At 32.0% G+C, this 14,134-nt stretch overlaps 1 protein-coding gene across 1 annotated transcript; it reads left to right on the top strand.

The window, feature by feature from the left end:
• The first annotated feature begins 5,716 nt into the window (after nucleotides 1-5,716).
• Nucleotides 5,717-12,461, top strand: LOC104647975 (potassium transporter 26-like). Its single transcript, XM_026031491.2, has 8 exons — nucleotides 5,717-5,857; nucleotides 8,677-8,764; nucleotides 9,403-9,877; nucleotides 9,955-10,005; nucleotides 10,110-10,370; nucleotides 10,482-10,534; nucleotides 10,615-10,981; nucleotides 11,472-12,461. The coding sequence occupies exons 2-8, from the start codon at nucleotides 8,708-8,710 to the stop codon at nucleotides 12,284-12,286; spliced, it is 2,079 nt and encodes a 692-aa protein (XP_025887276.1). The 5' UTR covers nucleotides 5,717-5,857; nucleotides 8,677-8,707; the 3' UTR covers nucleotides 12,287-12,461.
• The last annotated feature ends 1,673 nt before the right edge of the window (nucleotides 12,462-14,134 follow it).

The raw sequence follows: 14,134 nt of genomic DNA, 5'->3' as shown, positions 1-14,134 counted from the left end.
GGGTATTATTGTCATCTTTTACACTTAGTTATATGTTAATTAGGGTAAAATAAGGAGGGTTTGAATAAGAAAAGAGAAAAGAAAAGAGAGAGATAGATTGATCGATTGAGAGAGAGAGTCGAACGAGGAAGAAGAATATCAAAGCTTGGGAGATTGCTTGTTGATTCCAATTCTTCGGTGGAGGTAGGTTATGGTTTCCCTTACGATATTCGTAGTAAACTCTTAATAGAGAATGATATGTATTGATAATATTGTAAACCCTGCTATATGCTTAATTGTATGCTTGCATGAATATGATTATGTGATTGTGATAAGATAAGCATGATGAAAATATTGAATCCCAAATCTTGAAAAGAAACTTTAATATACATTATTGATGATGATGCCTTGGTATAGAAGAAGGCTTGATGAATTAAAGTAATGGGATTGAGGATGCCTTGGTATAGAGAAGGCTTGATGATTTACAGAATGATATTAGGGGATCGGGTGTCACGAACCGACACGTAGATTTAGTGGATCGGAGTGTCACGTACCGACACATGTAGGGGATCGGGTGTCACGAACCGACACGTAGAATTAGGGGATCGGGTGTCACGAACCGACACGTAGAATTAGGGGATCGGGTGTCACAAACCGACACGTAGAATTAGGGGATCGGGTGTCACGAACCGACACGTAGATTTAGGGGATCGGGTGTCACGAACCGACACGTAAATTTAGGGGATCGGAGTGTCACGTACTGACACAAGAGAAATAAAGATAATGAATCCTGAAAGATGTTAATATACTCAATCTAATGAACATGATTCCCAAATGAGTATGGTATTGGGGCTTGAGTCCTCATGTGTGAACTTGACGATAATTGTTAATGATATAGTGCTTGTTGTTGCTACATGTTGAGTATCATAGTTGAGTTTATGATATTACTTGGTATATACTGTTTTCTATTTTGAGTTGGCCGATGATTTCTACTCAGTACCCGTGTTTTGTACTGACCCCTTCTTTTATGTTTTTCTTCTTGTTATTTGTGGAGTGCAGCAAACGTGCCGTCGTCCTCAACTCAACAGTAATTCTAGCCAGTCTTCGTCACACCGGATCTTCAGGGTGAGCTAACGCTTCTAGCTTGGACTGGATCTTCTCCTTCGTGTCTTGATGCCTTGAACTCCCGGCATGGACTAGCTTCTTATGTATTTTTAGCTTCTTAGAAACTCTTAGAATTAGTAGTTTAAAGTAGATGTTCTTGTGATGATGACTTCCAGGTTTTGGGAATAATAGATGTTGAATATTGATAGTTATTGAATTGGTTTTTATTAATGAGTTTAAGTCTTCCGCATTACTTTATATTTATATTATATTGAAATGTTAAGGTTAGATTGGTTGGGTCGTGACAAACAAACACTCATGCAGTTTCAATAGGATCAATGCCAGAAAAAAGCGATTGAATAGCTTTAAAATATGTTTTGGAAGAAGTCGTCTTGCCACCAAGATTCAAAAAAAATTCCTAAAAGGCCAAGAAAAAGGAGGAAGAAAAATCGAGATGAAATGATTACCACAAATGAACTGTTGTGGACAATGTGAATAGGAAGATCACAATAGAAGAACATATACTTTCTTCTCAAAAGATTCTTGCTTGCTTGCTTCTTAGAAGTACTTTTATGCTTCATGTCTAATAATTCTCAAATTTGATACTTTAAGAAGTAATTTTAGGTTACTATTTTATGATGCAATAAATAAATAATGTTATGTTTTGAAATCTAATAACATTTTTTGATTGTTGATTTATGATAAAATTGGTTTGATATACATTGCAGTGTCTGATTATTTATTATTTCTAATATGTGATAGATTAACAATGCCAAATAGGTGTGATGTGTGCCCTAGTTAATACAGACAACATATAAAAAAAAGTTATCATTTGAATCAATTATATATCATATACATAATATCTTCTTCTAAATTTTGTATCTACTAATAATAGAGTATCGAAAATTATATTTTTTATCAATATTATATAACATATACATATAACTTTGATATTTATGGACGCAATTGTGTTTTATATACATAATAACTTTCTGAAAATTTAATTTAGAAAAGGCTAGAATAATTTTAGTATAATTTTTGTTTATTTGATACTTGTTATCTTTGTAGCGATATGTGCAAAAGTTAAAAGAGATAACATGCAAAACATGTATCATTTGAATCAATTATATATCATATATATTATATGATCTTCTAAATATTGTATCTACTAATAATAAAGTATCGAAAAAGTAATTTTTTACATATGTGAATGCAATTGAATTTCTGCAAATAATAGTTTACTGAAAATTTAATATCTGCTTAAAAAAAAGTTAGAGTAATTTTAGTATAAAATTTGTGTATGTGATACTTAATATTTTTGTAATTTTGGCATGAAATAATAAAATTGTATCAATTTGAAATTTCTACCCGTGTATCATATAGATAATATTATGTATCATATACATAATATTATTTAAGTGAAAATTATTTGGTATCACCTTATAAGTATAATTTGTACCACGATGTGTGAACAATAAAATTTTGTCATTTGATGAACACAAATTTTGTATCATATACTTAATAATTTTGATGAAATTTTGTATCGAATTCACTGTAGTAAAAGCTGCAGGGATATGTATAATACCTAGTAATATACAAAAATTAATAAGGTATTAAATGCATTGAAAACTAATTTAAAAGCGACATAAAAACAGTGGACATAAAAACTTTTCAAATGTAGAAGAATTAATTACGTAGAAATATAATGTTGACCTGGGGAGGAATACTACAAAACACTAATATATCTTCAAAACAATAAAACTTCATATCTTCACTATAAGTCAGTAAATACACTATCATCCTACATTAATCAGTTTATCATCTGTTAATGGAACAGAAACACCCTTCGGGATCTTGAATTCGTTACTCATAAATTCAACAAAAACAGCTACATACAGTCTGCAGTCATTACAAAGACAAAGAATAAACATTATAAATTGAATGAAATGTGTAAGAAAAGTTGGGTGGATACAATATTGATAGGCTATCGGTCTCTTGTTGCAAAATGCCTCGAGCAAATTCCACATGTAAGTCGGTAAATAGAGTACTATACTATTCTAATAGAGGTTGCTTTGGAATATGTTAAATTATATATTTCATATTCTGTAATTCCATAAAGATAAATGATGTTGATCAATCACTAAATCGATAAATTATGCATACATAACTAAAAGAAAAATATCAGAATTTGATTCAAAATATAATGTTTCAGATCATTTTACTAGTATACCAACAATGCATGACTGATACACAATATCATATTACTTATGTATATACATTGGCTTTTATTTTAATATGATACAAAATGTTAACTATCAAATATGTTATATTCTGTATTCGCATCATTCATGTGCATATCTACAAATATGATACATTGTACATAAAATAACCTCTATATCATACTGCGAACTGAATGCCTATCTTAGATACAATTCTGAATGCACAAAATTTACCTTAAACTAGTCTTTCATCTACAAATGTAAAATAAATACTTATGAAGGACAATGGAACTTTAATACCAACATTTGATAAAATATCAATATTTTTGGGAAGAAACTCAAGATTTCAATATATTTTGAGGATGAGAAAGATGGGTTTGATTTCTTTCAGAATTAAGTATCCGAAATGGAGGAATTGGGGAAAAGTAGGGATTTTTGAATTTTTATGAAAGAGTAGGGATTAAATGATGATATGTAAACATATGTAGTATAATTTAGTAATTTTTGCTAAAAAGTTAATACTTCATTTGTCCATTATTGTTTGTCATGATTTTAATTTTTTGAGTCAAACTATAAGAACTTTGACCAACATTTTAAGATGTATTTTTTCATCATATTGATATGCAAAAAATTGCATTTTATAATACTTTTCATATATTTTTTTGAATATTTAATTTTTTTATTTAAAATATCGAATCAATATAATCTAACTTAACTTTAAGAAATAGCTAAATTAATTTTTTAAAAACACAACGTGACAAATAAATAAATACGGACAGAGGAAATAGGTAGTAATGCTTTGCCTTGTTATCCATCCATAGTAGTATTTCTAGTATTTCTCTTGTAGTGGCTTGTCCTTTATTACTATTATTATTTTTCTATTATTTATTTTTTTGTTTTGACTATCATTTTCTTTTATTTTTGTTACTATAGTTTTATTACTATAGATATATATATTTTGCCGAACTTCAAGTTTTATACTACCATTTATAATACTTAAAAAAAATTTAGATCTAACTTAATTTTTTTTTATCTTATTACATTAAATTTATTTTTTAAAAAAAATTATAAAACCACAAAAGTTTAGTCATATTTTAGACTAAAATTTCATTTTCAATATCTTCAAAGAAGCCAAAAAATATATGTTTGTCTTTTATTTATGTTTTAATAAATAAATTAGTATTTTTTAATTATATTTTTAGATTAGTTATTTAACTTTTATTTTATTAGTTCAAAATAGTTAGCTTACATTTTTATCTTTATACTCCCCTTGTCTACTTTGTCATGTTATTCTTTTCGAAAGTCAATTGATTAATTTTTGAAGTTAAATTAAATTACGTTAATTCGATATTTTAGACAAAAAATTTAGGTATTCAAAAACTATGCAAAAAATACTGTAAATTGCAATATTTTTTAATATAAATATGATGAAAAATTACATTGTAAAATGTTAGTCGTAGTATCTATAGTTTGACTCTAAAATGGAAAGCCGTAGCGATTAAAAGTGAACTAAGGTACGTGGAATTTTTTTTAATTACACAAAAAAGACCTAAAAGAAAACTAGCCACTAATATGATCCCCATTCTCTCCCTCTAATTAAGACTGGTCAACGGATCGGAACCGGTTCATCGGACCGGAATGAATCGGTATCGGAACCGGACCGGCACCCGTTGACCGGTATGTTGACCGATACAGGGATGAACCGGACCGGAATTACCGGAATGATTCATCGGTTCCGTCCCATTCTACAATATACCGGGATGGAACAGGACGAAATTAACGGGACGATATTTTTTGGAATTACGAAAATATATTTTTTTTATTTTTTAAGTATAAATTAATAGTTTTCAAAATTATACTATAATTTTTACTTAAGTTTATTTTAAAGATATTTTATTAATTTTTTTGTTGTTAAGTTTGCAAGTAAAGTCTAATAAAGTTTTCAAAATTTAAATCTTTTGAAGTTTATACTTTATAAGTTATTACTTATATTCGTTAATATTTATTTTATAAGTTATATTTATAACTTGTATCTTGCAAATATTAAATAAATAAAATTTGTAATTTTAAAAAAATTAAATTAAATATAAATTATATAAAATATAAAATATAAAAAAATTAATATATATTAAATAAATCGGACCGAAACCGGACCGGAATCGGACCGGAACCGGACCGGAATCGGACCGAACCGGAACGAAACCGGAATGAACCGGTACCGGTACACTGGTACGAAATCATGATTCCGTCCCGTTCCGTGTACCGGTTCAGACTATCCCGTCCTGTCCCGTAGACTACCGGAACAGTACCGAAACGGTATCGGTAGTCCCGTTCCGTTGACCAATCTTACCTCTAATTCCAAACACAAACCTAACTACACAGTACACACAGACATGCACAACAATCCAAAAAAACACACACATCACTCTCACATTTGAACCTTTTACACACAGCCATTCATCTTACATCTGTAGCACTGTTACTACACAACCAAGATATTTTAACACACCAAAACTCGCACATAAAGGGAAAGAAAAAATAAGGAGGATTTTGAGGTATACTTTTGCGATTTTGAGTTCGTGTTTTCTCTTTGTGGTTGTTTTTCTTCTTCTGAATAAATATTCTAAAAAAGGTAGCATTTAATTTTATCGTATGATTCAATTTTATAATTATATAAGACTTTATTTCAGTATTACAAAGTTGCTCATGTGTGTATAACTTTGACATTATAATGTTGAAATATATTTGAACTTGTTATATCATTAAATTTAGAATAAAAATTGATGTGACATGTGATTATGTATTTCTCACTTTTTTAAAACTAGTTATCAATTTTTTGGTGTTACTAATTTGGATAAGTTTTCTGTTCAAGTGTGCTTAATTAAGTGATAAAGTTGTTTTTATGTGTTGCTTTGATCTTTTGGACGCTAACATAACTTTTGTTTGTTTTTTTCAAAAAAGAATATGATAAAGAAATTTCAACAAGTTTACTAACTACTGTGTACATGTTTATGATGAATAATAATAATTATTATTATTATTGTTAAAGTAATGAAAGTTCGATGATACGTGTAGTGGAGTGGTAAGTATTTTTTTATCCTTAATCAAATGTTTTGGGTTCGAGTCCTTTCAAGTACAAAGTTGCCTTTTTTAAGGAGTGCTTTATTGTCTAGTGTGAGATATCCAAACGTGAGTTCGAATTTAGTCGAGCACTAATATGGATATCGAATATCGAGTAGGAAATCAAAAATGAAAAGAAAAAAAAGAACTGTTTTGGAAATAACAATAGATGACAACGGTTATAGTTTGACCCCACATGATTCGCACTTAAAAAAAATTAATTTTGGAGGCAAATTTAGATACATATTTTTAAAAATAATTTGATTTCAATTAAGAATGTGATTACACATTTTCTTTTTTCTTAAAAAATATTTTAAAGAAGGTCATCCAAATTGTTCTAATAATTAATTTTCATTAATTCAAATCACACCTAGACGGATTATAACATAACAATATATCCAAAAGAAAATTTTATTTTAGCTTAGTATAAGTTAATAAAAGCTATAACGTGACTTGAAGGGCCTTCCCCTCAATAATTACAATTTCATATATGGTGTATTTTCTTTTTGATGAACAAAAAATAAAAGAGTATTTTCTTTTAATTAAAGATTTAAAAAAGTGACTTGAAATATCATTATTCAATTTCAAGCAATGACTCTAAATAAATAAAAATAATCTCTTCTCAGTATTGTCACTTCAATTAAAAAAACCCTAAAAAAGAGTTGTTCAACTATATGTTGTTTTTGTTACTATATGATATTTTTTGTACTTCTGTTACTTCCTTTCTGAATTGCTTTCAACTGTTTTTTTTTTTCTTGAATCGAGGATATATCAGAAGAGTCTCTCCACCTTGAAGTAGAAGTAAGATCTGAAATTATACTTGATGTGTTATTATTATTTGACAGTTTGATCTCCAATGAACGTTTAATCATTTAGAGGTAAATATGAATAGAATATACGATAGAGAAAAGATAAGAACAATATAATAGTGTCCAAATCGAAATCAAATTGGTTTACTCACATGTAAACCTAATAAAATTAAAAGTTAAATACTCTACATCATAAGTGTATTTTAGACAGATAGGTCGACATTTTTTACTAAATTTAATAAGAAGTGTGACTCCAAAGTAGTAAACATATTTGTATGTCAGTTAGCCCTTTTAGAATAACTTGCATCCTTTCTCACTTAACACTTTCGGCAATACCTACGTCATCCAGGTATATATGTACCGATAGTGGTGGAGTCAAAAATTTCATTAAAAGTATAAAATAAAATATAATGATATCGCTAGCTAGGACCAAACACACGAGCTTAAGATAGTTGTGCAATACCTTAACCATTACACTAACCTCCAGCTTAGGTCAAGAGGTGTCAACACTGATATCTACTATAAAACTAAAATTTGACTTATCTATACAATATAGTTTCCAATGAAGGAGTGTGCTAGACACGCCTCGAGCAAAGTAGCTCCGCCCCCTGTACACACACAGACAGTGATATATATACATATATATACATGTTGTACTAGGCTCTCAAGTGTTTTGCAAATTTAATAGTCAAACGAATCATAAGCCAGCAAAATTTCATATGATCTTTTGTTCATTAATGAAGCTTACCTTCTTAATCAGAGGATTTACTAGTTTTCACTGGTCATCAACTTACTGGAAGAATTTTAAGCCTGATTTATTTAACTAGACTAGAATAAGGTTCACCCAACAAAGCAACAGTGGTAGATTTCTAAAGATTTCTGGTTATATGTCACTTGTGAGAGTGACTAGTTACTCCTTTGTATAAAAGATAATCCAATGGAAATGTTATATGTCACTTGTGAGAGTGACTAGTCACTCCTTTGTATAAAAGATAATCCAATGGAAATGTTATATGTCAACAAGATAATGCACCAAATAATTTATCTTCATATTAAGTGCTCCAACAGGATGATGAAACAAATTTGTATGCAAATTGGTGGAACTACTGCTAAAATATATATGATGATGTGTTTCTTTCTTTACCTGCTCCCTCTCCAGCAACTTGTGGCTTTTAGAATTTGAAGCACTAGTTTATATCTTTTATTTTATTCTGAGGATCAACCAAATCGATATCCCTGTTTGCAAATTGATAGTCCTTGAGGGTTTTTTGAAGCTATATATAAGCATGACACAATGTACGGCAACTTCTTAACTAGAATATTAGAAGTGTCCTGCATTTAAAACATGGAAGATATTAAAAGCAACAATTCCAGCATAAAGAACTATGATATCGAAAATAGAAGCAATCTTAAAGATAGTAACGTATTGACCTTTGTAATAACAGCAGGAGAGTTGTTCCAGGATCAGTACCTGCTATGGAAACATACAGGACAGCTATCCAGGCATACCACTCTCCCTTAAAGAAAGCTAAGGTAAGCTTTACTTTTCTCATCTTCAATATTCCAAGAGATATCCATTGTCTCTCTATTTAAGACCATCTATTTGAATCATCGGCTATATGAATTCTCATTGTCCATGTCACTCCATTAAGCTTTGTCTAAGTTCAAATATAATAAAAAAATTAGCTTTTGTAGCACTAGAAGCTGTCTGCATTGCCCACACATGAAGTCTCAAACAAGACTGAAAGACTCCTAGCAAACATTGAGATCGAAAGTAAACATATCAGCGTAATTAAAGCTTAAACCAACTAACTGGTATCATCCATATAGATCCTTTTCTTTCATTGTGCCCGATCTTTTGCTAGGTTTGCATAGATTTTAAGAGAGTATAGGTTTTTCGGGATAACTTCCTTCATGTGATTAAGTTATAACTACCTCTTCCTTTTGAACACCTTAAAAGTCATCATGGTTCCTGCAGACCGGTGCGTCTGGAAGTTGACATAGGACATGATGAAACCATCACAAGCAACCTGTTCTCATTTTATCCTTGATGTGTGCTTGTGCTACTACCAGTTCCGCTAAAATCTAATAACTTCACACTTTTTTTTGTTAGTGTCTTGAAACTTTTAAGTCACTTCATAGGATATTTAGATTTTGAGTAATTTTCTCAGGAATATCCACCCATGCAGACCTTGTTGTTGGCTTACCAATCTCTTGGAGTTGTATATGGGGACCTTGCCACTTCTCCTGTCAATGTCTTTTCCTCTACTCGCTTGACAAATCTCACTGAAGATGATTTACTTGGGACATTCAGCCTAATCTTTTGGACTCTAACGTTGCTTGTGTTAGTCAAATATGTCTTCATCGTCCTCCATGCTAATGATCATGGAGAAGGCGGTACTTTTGCTCTCTATTCATATCTCTGTCGCCATATCAATTTCCAAAGCAAACTTAGTATCCACAACGTTAGGATGGAATCTGATGAGAGAATGGCTTTTTACAGCCATGAGAGTGGAAGTTCTCTGCGTTCAAAAACTAAGAAGTTCCTGGAGAGAAATTCCGCAGCTCAAAATGTTCTTACTTTTGTTGTTTTACTTGGAACTTGTATGGTCATTGGTGATGGAGCTCTCACTCCTGCTACTTGCGGTAATATTCTTCCTTTGTTTTCTCCAAGTTATATTTCCTTTAGACATTGCCTCATGTCCATACACTCGTTACATCAGTTCTCTCAGCCCTGCAAGGAATTCAATCTCTCTCTTCCAAGATAAGTCAAGGTAAAGTCAAAATAATTTTCAAAAGACAGTTCTATTGCAAGTTCAGATTTGCTTCCATTTACTCACCAAAATGTAAGGTTTAATGAAAGTTCTATTGGCTGCAGATCATGTGGTTCTCATGTCTGTGATTATGTTGATCGCACTTTTCACTTTTCAACGCTGTGGAACAAGCAAAGTTAGCTTCTGCTTCACACCCGTAATGTTATTGTGGTTTGTTACCAATGTTTCAGTCGGTATCTACAATATTTTGGAGTACTATCCATCCGTTCTTAAAGCCATTTCTCCACACTACATAGTGAAATTTGTTTCAAGAAATGGAAAGACTGCTTGGAATCTTCTCGGTGCAGTATTTCTAAGCATTACAGGTTTAACTTTACAACTATCTTTGAGGGAAAACAAAAAAAATAAATAAAAGAAAAGCATATGAAATAGGAGAAAAGTAGTTCACTTCCGACATGTTTTAAACTGTCATGCAGGAGCGGAAGCCATGTTTGCTGATTTAGGTCATTTCAATAAAAGAGCAATTCAGGTAAGGAACAAAGAACTCTAATCTACCATTAGAAAAGTTAATCAGATTGATGGCATTTTTCTGTACAATGAGTCTTGCAGTTGGCCTTTTCTTTTGTAGTTTATCCATCCCTAGTTCTCAGCTATGCCGGAGAAACGGCTTATCTAGTGAGGTATCCAGAGAATATCAACAACGCCTATTACAGTTCCCTACCAAAGTCTGTTTACTGGCCAATGTTTGTAATCTCAACTCTAGCTGCCGTGGTTGCTAGCCAGTCCATGATATCAGCAACTTTTTCCATTGTAAAGCAATCACTTGCTCTTGGATGCTTCCCTCGAGTAAACATTATACATACATCCAAGCATGAAGGACAAATCTATTCCCCAGAGGTAAACTGCATCCTCATGATTCTTTGTGTCACTCTCGTTCTTGGATTCAAAGGAGGTGTTGAACTAGCAAATGCCTACGGTAAGCATCACTCAGATTTCTTTTTGTACACCGACAACTTAAAAAAAAATCTAATACAATCAAGACACTTAAAATAACCAATTATATGCAACTTTTTAAAGCAAGGATGGGTTGATTATCTGTAACAATGGTAAACAGCCTGTTATAATCAGTAAAATTAATACATCAACAACAACAACATACCCAGTGTAATCACATAGGTGAGGTCTAGGAAGGCTAGAGTGTACAAAGACCTTACGCTAGCTCGTGGAGGTAGAGAGGATGTTTCGGAACCAGTAAAACTAATAGTATAAAAATGTTTGAAAAACGCTTTTCTTGAGCCGAGGGGGTCTTATCGTAAGCAACCTCTCTACCTCGCAAAGGTAGGGTACAGTTAGCGTACGATCACACTAGGTATGTTGTTGTTGTTGTTAAGTTAAACCACAACTGGCAGTCCAAATAAAGCGTACTTCGCTGAGAAATAGAACTAACTTTTATTTTTCAACTACAGGGGTGGTGGTCATCTGGGTCATGATCATAACAACATTCTTGACAGCATTAGTGATGCTAATCATATGGAAGACAAATATCATTCTTATTCTGGCATTTTTCTTGCCTTACATAATAATTGAAGGTTGTTTCATGACATCTTTGCTCAATAAAATACCACAAGGAGGATGGGTGCCATTTGCTATTTCTGCTTTCTTCTTGACTATCATGCTATCTTGGACATATGGAAGAAGTAAGAAAAAAGAATATGAAGCAGATAGAAAGATGAGTTTACCTGATCTAGACCAAATGCTATCAAGATATAGTACATACCGAGCTCCAGGAATTTGCTTCTTTTTCACTGATCTTGGAAATGGCATTCCACCCATAATCCATCATTACATTCAGCACACAAATTCTGTTAGAGAAATCCTGGTAATTGTCACTGTAAGAACTCTTCCTACCAAAACCGTCCTGGTGGAGGAACGTTACAATGTGGGGAAGATGGGAGTTGAAGGAGTTTATCGGTGTTTGATTCAGTTTGGATATAAGGATTCTCAAAGCATGGAAGGAGATGACTTTGTTACTTTAATAATCACAAAACTCAAAGACCAAGCTGAGTTTACTAATGAAATACGAAAAATAGATGCAGCTGCTGAAAGAGAACCTGTTTTTGTGTTAGGAAGAACCATTCTCAAAGCAAATAAAGGTTGGTTTGCTCGCTTCACTATAGAGTACTTGTACAGGTTTCTTCAGAAGAATAGCAGGGCAGCTATTTCTGCACTTCAAATTCCACCAGATAGAACACTTCAAGTTGGTATGCTTTATGAAATCTAAAAAGGTGTATTTGCAGCTTAAACTGGCCTCAGAAACACGAAAATATTCTTAAGTAGCGCATCCCAGAAGGACAAATTAGTATTTTTCGTGTAACCTATCATGACTACTCAGTCTTTTTCACAATAATAGCAAGAATATGCAATGATTCTAATGAAATAAAATGCAGTTCAATGTATTTTTCCTCATGTAGCATGACAGGGTACATGACCTCACTATTTTGTTGTTGTTATTGTTATCTCAAATATGTACATTAGCAAACCAGAAATAATAAAGATGTAAAGAAAAAGAAAAGAACTATTTGAGTCCATAGAACTCACTATGTCCTTGCGAAATTTAATCCCCAAATAAAATGGATTAACCACTTAAGAAGTAGCAGTATGATAATCTCAATGAATTCAAAAAGACAACAACGAGATCACACACATAAACATGATGAATCATTTTGTTTATAAGAAATGTATGCAGAAAAAAGAAAAAATGAGAGAAAGTCTCTCTATTTATAGGCAACAAAGGGTAGCTAGAAAAATTGTTAATGACTCATCACTCTTTGGAAAAGAGACAACCTTTCAGAAAAGTCAAAACCCTTTGGAAAAAGGCACAACCATTCGGATGGTCACAATCCTTTAGATAAGACACACCCTTTCGTAAAGGTCACTACCATTCGTAAAATTCAAAACCCTTCACTTCCTATTTAAACCTTTAAAGCCCAACAATTATTGCTTCTTTTGTTGACTGTACAATGCTTTTCTTATTTAAATGTTATGTTTCCTCATTATCTTCTTATTAGTTGACGCACTTGAACCGAGAATATTTCAGAAACAACCTCTCTACCTTCACCACCCTATCTTTCCCAGACCCCACCTAGTGGGATTTCACTGGATATGTTGTTACTGTAGCATGAAAGGGTAATATATGCGTAACACGTTCAACATAAGACCATATACCAATTCAGGAAAAAGACCCATTTCATATTATCAACAGATTCATGTGCAATTTAACTTCCCTTTTTAGGGTGTATCTTTGATCCTCCAAGCACAATCTTTCTATGATTATGCAATTCTGTATATAGAAGCCATATGCAAGTACAAAGATTACATCTTGCATTCTGCGAACCATGGTCTGATTTTAAGGAATTCGGGGATATTTGGACAACCAGAAAAATCTGATAGACCACAAAATATAAGAGCATTTGTTTCCAGTCTCTAGACCTATCACCTCTATTTTACTAACCTGTTGAATTCTGAAAAGAAAAAATTGTTTAGCAGCCCAAAAGCAGTTCATGAAACAAACCAACAAAGCAAATATAACTGGATAACAAGAAGAAGGCCAGTTAGTTTACCTCAAATCTCAAGTTTCACATACTAGCATTCCGGAACAGTATATATGAATTTGTCAACTCAAAGGCAAAAAAAAAAACTCTATTAATGACACATAAAATGCAAATATGAACATACTTGTAAGAATATCCCCTTACACATATGACATACCCAAGGATGCTTGTCCATCGCATACTTGTGGTCCAGTTCCTTGCTGTCTCTGTGCAATATCTGGGACCAAAGGATCATCAACCGAGGTGCTGATTTCATTCACATGCTGCACTCGTTTTCTTCCTTCTTTTTGAATCACTTCTTCAAAATCAGTCGCACCAAGCAATGATCCAAAGTAGATATGCTTCTGATATGGCATGTCCACTTTTCCATTGCTCCAAAAAAAAAAGGCTCTATCCGTTCAATTCTACTTCAAGCATGATTTAATGGCGGCATCTTAAATTTAAATTTTTAATAATTTTTATATAATTTATTTTTTCTAATTTTCACTCATAATATAATTATTCTTATTATAAATTAT

The sequence above is a fragment of the Solanum lycopersicum genome, chromosome 6 (assembly GCF_036512215.1).
Source record: "Solanum lycopersicum chromosome 6, SLM_r2.1".
Classification (NCBI taxonomy): Eukaryota; Viridiplantae; Streptophyta; class Magnoliopsida; order Solanales; family Solanaceae; genus Solanum; species Solanum lycopersicum.
The sequence above is the reverse complement of the archived record's forward strand: the minus strand, read 5'-3'. Positions and strand labels throughout refer to the sequence as shown.